Source organism: Ischnura elegans, chromosome 10 (genome assembly GCF_921293095.1).
Source record: "Ischnura elegans chromosome 10, ioIscEleg1.1, whole genome shotgun sequence".
NCBI classification, from domain to species: Eukaryota; Metazoa; Arthropoda; class Insecta; order Odonata; family Coenagrionidae; genus Ischnura; species Ischnura elegans.
In genome coordinates, this window is record NC_060255.1 from 5,349,195 (window position 1) to 5,357,673 (window position 8,479).

Genomic DNA, 8,479 nt, shown 5'->3' on the forward strand with positions numbered 1-8,479 from the left:
AACGTACCAAATTCAGTGAGTGTCTGTTAGGAATATGGTTTATCTTTCCTTAGACTAGTCAACATTCAAATGAGTGTAGTCGTTTTGGCCACTGTTATCTCTTTGCGGTTTTCTGATTGGATCAGGCAACCAATCTTCAAACATCTAAAAAGGGAACTATATATCTCTGCTAATTGGCCTATCTTGATTTAATTCTGCTTCTTGTTTTCAATAAGATATACAGGGAATGCAATAGCCACATCAAGACTGTCAATTATTGATTCATGGAAAGAGTATTACAGTAAAAACTGTGCTATGGCAGCTGCACTGTGGCTGTGCTATGACAACTGCACTATGACTGTGCTAAGGCAACTGTACTGTGACTGTGCTATGACAACTCCACTGTGACTGTGCTATGACAACTCCACTGTGACTGTGCTATGGCAACTGCACTCTGACCGTGCTGAAACTGTACTACGATGTTTCAATTCAAGTGCAGTCTAAGTAGAGTCACAGTACAGCCCTTTTAGACAGTTACAGTGCAGCTTTAGTACAGCCACAGCACAGATTTTTTTGTATGGGTGTTACCTGTCGCCAAGAAGACAGACATTGTGGCAGAAGTGACATATTTGTGGATGTGGATTTGAATTGTGCAAGTTGATGCTGTGATAATGGACGTTCATCGGAGAAAGTATTGAAGATAGTTTTTATGTATCGACCAGTCCTCTTTTAAATATTTTTCTATTCGAAAGAGAATAAGAGTAATTGTTTCGCTAAATTAGATGCGGGATAGAAGAGAAAATTGGAAATATTATTGTGGCTGACAATAGAAAATACATAATATATGTATTGTATTTCTGTGGGTTTTTTCTTTCCGGCCTCTTTAAATTTTCTTGTGGTGGTGACTTCATGCAAAGTAAGTATAAAATCGGAGGTGTGATCTAAGAGATAACGTGTTTTATTTTACAAGTGTTTATGCTGGTGATGTGGCAGGACTTTCATATTTTTAATAGGTTGATACATTTACTGCAGTGACCTAGAGACTTTTACTCATTCCAAATAATTTTTCAAATACTTTAGCGCCTGATATGGGTAAGTTTTAGTAGCTGAGACTGAACTACACGTTAATTTTTGCTTGCATTTTGATGAATTTGATCATACTTGTAAGCCCGATGTACGGGGGATTAAGGTGTAAACATATTCCGAACACGGATTAATGTAAAGGGAGTTTATTGGCTCCAAGGAAAGAAAATATATTTACAATACACTGTGACACTGTTAGTTATGAACCACTGACACTTAGCCCACGCGCGTAAGTCCTTATCTCCAGTCCTCTCTCTCCTGAAACTGTACTTTCTCGCGCCCCTGGCGTGGCGCTCCTCATCCCTCTATCGGCGAGCCCTTAAATTACTTGCTGGAGACTCGCACAGGGGCGCCACATCACCCCCTTCCTAGTGACAGAGGCAATCTGGCATGACAAAAGAAAGAGAAAAAAAAAGAAAATTTAAATGCAAACAAAATTAACCTACTTAGAGAGACAATTTAAGGCAAAAAATCCCGGAGGTGCTCAGGAAAGTGCACTCTTCTTCCCGATCGGGTCGTCTGCCCTTCCTTTTCGGGTGCTGTGGGCACTCTGAGGGGTTCCCTCTATGGTCCCCCTGACGCTATGACCCCCTGTGGAGGTATCAATGGTGTCTCAGGTCGTGGCGGCCGCAGGATAGTACTTGCTGGTGTAGCTGGTGTGGCCACTGTTGGGTCATCAGAGGCGATGAAAGCGAGCTTAAGGCGGTCAATTGAAACATTGGCCTCTCGCCCACGGATCCTCAGGGTGAAAAATTTGTCATGCCTCCGAAGGACTTCAAAGGGGCCCTCATATGGCTGCTGTAAGGCTCCGCGTGTGAGATCACACCTAACAAAAACAAAGGGAGAAGAGAACAAGGATTTAAATACAAATGTTGATCGTGCTCCATGGCACGAAACAGGTTGGGGACGAAGGCTTTGCATATGCTGCCGCAGCTGGACCACATAGTTGGTTTGGTCGTCTGTGGTGTGGCTCTCGGTGGGGGAAAGGAAATCTCCTGGTAGGCGAAGCGGCTCTCCATATACCAACTCTGCTGATGTGGTCTGCAGGTCCTCCTTCCAGGCGGAGCGGAGGCCGAGGAGGATGGTCGGAAGAATATCCACCCAACCCTCAGTCTCATGACTGCGGATGGCGGCTTTCAGCTGTCGATGGAGGCGTTCCACGAAACCATTTGAGGCCGGGTGGTAAGCGGTCGTCCGCAGGTGAACGGCTCCGGAGAGATCTGCCAGTTGTTGGAAGAGCTGGCTCTCGAATCGGCGACCCTGGTCAGTGGTAATGCGCTGTGGGACGCCAAAACGAGAGATCCACTCGCGAAAGAAGGCTTGGGCCACCGTCTCCGCCGTGGTGTTTGCTATGGGGATGGCTTCCGGCCAACGGGTGTAACGGTCGATGACCGTGAGGCAGAACCTACAGCCCCGGGTGTGCGGTAATGGCCCCACAATGTCCATGTGGACGTGCTCGAAGCGGTGGGAGGGTGTTGGAAATGTACCAATAGGGGACTGCACATGGCGTGTTATCTTCGCGCGCTGACAGGGGAGGCACTCTCTTGCCCAAGAAATGCAATCCTTCCTCATGAAGGGCCACACGTAACGGGACCCGACCAGGCGCGAGGACGCCTTTCCATCCGGATGGGACAGGCCGTGAAGGGAGAGGAAGACTCGTCGGCGTAACTGGGAAGGCACAAAGGGGCGGGCTTTCGAAGTAGAAACGTCACAGTACAGGGCCACTTCACTGTGCGGGAGTAATACTTGTCGCAGGACGAGCGAGGAGGAATTTGAGCGGAGCAGCTTGGCGAGTTCGCTGTCACCCTCCTGCGCTACAGCGAGTTCATCGTGACTGACGGCGGCGATTTCCTCGATCCAAGAGAGGGTGTCGGCCACTAAATTGTCCTTTCCAGCTAAATGGCGTACGTCTACTGTGAATTGAGCGATGTACGTCAGATGACGGCACTGTCTTGGCGATGTTTTATCATTCTTCTGCCGAAAGGCAAAAATGAGGGGCTTGTGGTCAGTGAATACACTGAATTCGCGGCCTTCGACCATGTGCCGGAAATGGCGCACAGATTCGTAAATGGCCAAGAGCTCCCGGTCGTAAGGGCTATAATTTTGTTGCGGCTTGGTCAGCTTACGGGAAAAGAATGCTAAATGTTGCCAACCTAAATGGGTCTTCTGTTGGAGGGCTGCTCCAATTGCAAAATCCGAGGCATCCGTGAAAAGGGCTAATGGTAGAGTCACGTCCGGGTGTGCGAGGAGGGCTGCATTTGCTAAACTGTCTTTGCAGGCGTCAAACGCTTTCCGTAACTCCGGTGTCCACGAAATGCGGTCCTTCCCCTTAGCCCCCCCGCGAAGCACTTCACTTAAAGGCGCCTGAAATTTAGCCGCGCCTGGTATGAAACGGCGGTAAAAGTTCACCATGCCCAGAAACTTTCTTAAATGTTCCACCGTTTCTGGCAAGCCAAAACCCGTTATCGCGTCCACCTTTTCCGGTAAAGGCGTGTAACCACTGCCAGACACACGATAACCGAGGAAATCCACCTCCGGCTGCCCAAAGACGCACTTAGAGGGGTTGATGACTATCCCGTACTTACACAATCGGGCGCATAGCTGGCGGAGGTGATCTTCGTGCTCCTCTGCGGATTCCGATGCAACCAGGATGTCGTCGATGTAAACGAAGCAAAACTCTAACCCCCGGAGGACCTCGTCCATGAAGCGTTGGAATGTCTGAGCGGCATTTCGTAGTCCAAACGTGATGTATGGGAATTCGAACAAGCCGAAAGGTGTTGTGATGGCTATTTTCGGGATGTCATCTGGGTTGATGGGGATCTGGTTGTACACGCGCACAAGGTCAACGGTGGAAAACACGCGGTTTCCGCGGAGGTTGTGGGCAAAGTCTGCAATATGCGGAACTGGATATTGGTCAGGTATCGTCCGGGCGTTGAGAGCCCGATAATCACCGCAGGGCCTCCACTCATCCCCCTTCTTCGGGACTAGGTGGAGGGGGGATGACCAACAACTCTCGGACGGGCGCGCCGTACCAGCGCGCAACATGTCATCAAACACCCGCTTAGCGACGCGCTGATGATCCGGTGCGAGTCTTCGCGGTCGGCAAGAAGTGGGTGGTCCGGCTGTGGTGCGAATGTAGTGCACGGTAGAATACAGGGGGTCTCTAGGGGCACCAGCTGGGCGCGTAATGTCCGGGAAACAAGCGAGAATGCGGTGAAATTTGTTGTCGCTGCTTACCGCTTTTACGTGTGGGAACGGTTCCCGCACGGCTTTACCGCTCGCTTTAAGGTGGGTGGTGCCGTCGATGAGGCGTTGGTTCCTCATGTCCACTAGCAGTCCGTAAAAACGGAGAAAATCCGCACCAATGATGGGTTTGGACACGTCCGCCACCACAAAGCGCCAATTGAAGTCCCGCCGGAGGCCAAGGTTCATACATAATTCCAGCGCTCCATACGTCGGGATGACACTTTCGTTCCCAGCTAAAAGTTCATAAGTGGACTTCGTAGCCTTTCACAAGCAGCTGTTTTAGCTTTCCCGGATCCCACTGCACCCCTCGCCATTGTATCTGACGCCTCCGACGTCGCCATCGGCGCCGTCCTTCAACAACGCCTTGGTGGTGGGTGGCAGTCATTGGGGTTCTTCTCATCTAAGCTTTTCTCCGCTGAAAAAAATACAGCGCTTACGACCGTGAGTTAATGGCTATTTACAGAGCTATCCGCCACTTTCGGCATATGGTCGAGGGCAGACCATTTACAGTGTTGACGGACCATAAGCCATTAGTTTAAGCCTTCCGTCAAAAGAGTGACAAGTGCACCCCCAGGCAGTTCCGCTATTTAGAATTTATTTCTCAGTTCACGACGGACATTCGTCATGTGGCCGGGGCTGAAAACGTCGTCGCGGACGCCTTGTCGCGGGTGGAGGAAGTCTCCGCCGCGGTGCCCCATTCTACCCTCGCTTCTGCTCAGGAGGATGATCCCGAGTTGAAAGCCCTCATAGACTACAATAACTCCTCCCTTGTGTTTCGGAAAATATCTCTCCCCGATACCGGAATGGAAGTGTATTGCGACATTTCAACCTCTACTGCACGCCCGTTCGTGCCGAGTGATTTGCGGAGACAGGTGTTTGAATCACTCCACTCCCTCAGCCATCCCGGCATTAAGGCATCGGCCAAGCTCGTATCGGAACGCTTTGTGTGGCCATCGCTAAAAAAAGACTGCCGCAATTGGGCGCGTGAGTGTGTTGCATGCCAGCGTTCAAAGGTGACGCGTCACGTGACGTCACCAGTCGGAAAATTCAGTGTTCCTGGGTCCTGTTTTGAACATATACACCTGCAAATTGTGGGCCCCCTCCCCTTTTCCCGAGGTTATAAATACTGCCTAACAGTAATCGACCGCTTTACGCGGTGGCCGGAGGCCATTCCACTGCAGGACATCACCGCCGAAACTGTGGCCAGAGCCTTCTTCCTGGGGTGGATCGCCCGCTACGGAACTCCGTCCCGCATAACTACGGACCAGGGGCGGCAGTTTGAGAGCCGGTTGTTTAATCAGCTGTCGCGCTTGTGCGGCGCCACCCATTTCCGTACTGCAGCGTACAACCCGGCGGCCAACGGAATGGTGGAACGCTTTCACAGGCAATTGAAGGCAGCCATCCGTTGCCACAGCACCCTCAGCTGGGTCGACGTTCTACCCGGCATCCTCCTCGGAATCCGCGCCCGTTGGAAGGACGACATCGCCTGCACTGCAGCCGAAATGGTCTTCGGCGAGCCGCTGAGACTCCCTGGGGAGTTTCTGTGCCCGTCCCCACACACTACCATGGAGGATCAGACGGAATTTTTGGTTCAGCTTCGAGTCCACATCCGGAGGATCAGTCCAACGCCAGCCACCCAGCACGGGAGCAAGAAAATATTTATTTTTAACCCTTAGGCTGCGGGAACGTTTTTAAACGTTCTGCATGGTGAGTGCGGGAAAAACGTTTTTCTACGTTTGACCAGATTTTCTTACCACTGGCAGACTTTCCTTAGGATTTTATTGCCGTCCTTTCCGCGGTTGCTTGAACTCGGCCCAACCTAGTGGCAGAGAGCACAAAGGCGTCTTTCGAGGACTGGATACCCTCACCACGGGGAGCGCTACCCAGATTATCCCTTCACCGAGGGAGAGAGCTCCCAGCTCTCCGCGGCACATTCACGAAGAAAACAATTCCAATGAATCCTTACATTATGCTTACAAATAATCCTTATATTACTTACTTAATCCTAGGAATTTTTTAATCTTGTCATTGTCCATTAGCCGGGGAAACTTATTTGAAAGCATTGGTTATACTTTCGGTGGTGGGTCAGTCGCACCTGCGTAATTACCATGGACATTTCTTTCCTTTGAGTATTATAATCTCGTTCTGGATTTCCCACCGAATGGGTTTCCCTTCGAATATCCTGTCTTTTCCACATGCTCTATTGATCTTTTCTCAGTTTTTCCAGAGTTTCGGTGGTGTACGTTTGCTCCTAATCAAGTACCTACTCGAGTGACTACATATTGTGAATCTCTTCATTTATTTTCACTATGGATAGTGAAAATTTGCCATCTCGGCCAAAAAGGAGAAAGGTTTCTCTCCAGGATGAAGTTCTCAATATTTTATTCGACTCTGATTGTGAGAGTGAGGACGGGAATTTTTCCGATGTGTCTGTGTCTACCAGGGATACTGAGACGGATGAGGATGATGCAAATGATTCCGGCGATGGTGGTCCATTCAATTTGGCTAAAGACATTGAATCCGCATCATCTTCTTGGTCCAGGACCGATGATTTTACTCCTCCGATTTTCCAGTTCGACAGCTCCTCATCTGGTGTAATATCGGACCACCTTCATGAGAATGCCTATTATAACCTTTATTATCCATTACCTTTACCTACCGCATCCAAACATACGTTCCAAATGCTCCCCAAAGTTCAAATCGGCTGAAGTATGGTTGAAATATTGAGAAATATGGTTAAAAATCAATGGATTTTTTTACTGTTTGATATCAAATCGCTCATAAAAATGTCATGCTGTCCAAATTTGAGGAAAAAATTCATTTACATTCAATTTAGAAAAAGTAACGATCAAATATTTCAATTCCAATTGTTATTCTTTGAAAGGGCTCAATTGTATTCATGGTCTGTCGTCAGGGGGTAGGGTGGATAGTCCCGGATTATGAGGGTCCACTACCTGCTAGACACACGCCCGGGGTCGACGGAAAAATATCTTCCCCGTTCATGTCCCGCACACAGTGGCAGAAAAATTTTGACGCTCCCGCAGCTAAAGGGTTAAAGATCTCCCTTCCTCTCCTAGCGTCTTCGTGAGGAGCGACGGCGCGCACAAGTCGCTGCTTCCTCCCTATGACGGTCCTTTTCAGGTTTTGCAACGTCGGGAGAAAGACTACCTTGTCCGCATAAGGGGGCGCGACGTTTGGGTGGCCATCAATCGCCTCAAGCCAGCGTTCGTTGTCAACAAGGATGCGGAAAGCGGAGCCGACGCGACGATCGAGGACAGCGATCTCTTCGTTCTTCCGGAGCCTGCCCGCGGACGACCCGAGGCCGCCGGTCGGACACCCCGACCGTCAACAGAGGACCGCATGATTCAGCCCAGGCCCGCCCCTGTACGACGCGATGCCGCGGACCAGCCACCACCGCCTCCCGCGCCGAGGACCACCAGATCTGGACGGCGCGTGCGTTTTCCAGCGCACCTGGCGGATTACATAACATAAATTTTTCGTATTTTTTTTTCTCTCGTTTATTCATCTACGCAGGTTTGAATGCTGGAAGGGGGGTGATGTGGCGATTACACGGCAATATAACGGAGATGTTCCGACTCGCAACGGCGCACCGCGCGCCCTCTGCGGACGTCCATGGAACTCCCCGGAAAACAACGGCGAAGCGATGCGCGCAAGTTCCCGAGGGAGTTGCTCGTGAAGGAGTTGTGCAGGCAGGCAGTCTGGCCGAGTCACCGACGCCGCATGTTACGCCCGTCGATGCCACATCGAAGCGCTTGCCTATCTGTACAGTTTAACCGACCAAATAAAAATATAGTAAATCGTGCCTGCGTGTTACTATCACCTCCGCGAGCGTACGAAAGTACCTATCCTACACCGTAAGTATTTAAAGAGAGACATACGGGTGCATGCCGCGTAATGTATAGGAAATTGTCCAAACGCAAAGTGGGCTAGAATCGAAAAAAGCTGGCCAAAACCTCAAAATCCATTGTTTTGAGGTAGGAAGTTCAAACTTCGCATGCATATTCTCAAATAAATTGTGCATAAATTTTCAGATTATTTTTTTTCCTGTGTTTTCAGGTTAACAATATATGGGAGGTAAAATTTGAACAAATTTAGCGAAAAACGACCACCCTCAATTTTTCAGAAAATTGCCCACTTTATCCTCGTGCAG

General features: G+C 49.8%; 1 protein-coding gene across 1 annotated transcript; it reads left to right on the plus strand.

The window, feature by feature from the left end:
• Positions 1-4,429: 4,429 nt before the first annotated feature.
• LOC124167107 lies at positions 4,430-7,800 on the plus strand. Its single transcript, XM_046544901.1, has 3 exons — positions 4,430-4,488; positions 4,883-5,897; positions 7,450-7,800. Exons 1-3 carry the CDS (start codon positions 4,430-4,432, stop codon positions 7,798-7,800), a joined length of 1,425 nt encoding a protein of 474 aa, XP_046400857.1.
• The last annotated feature ends 679 nt before the right edge of the window (positions 7,801-8,479 follow it).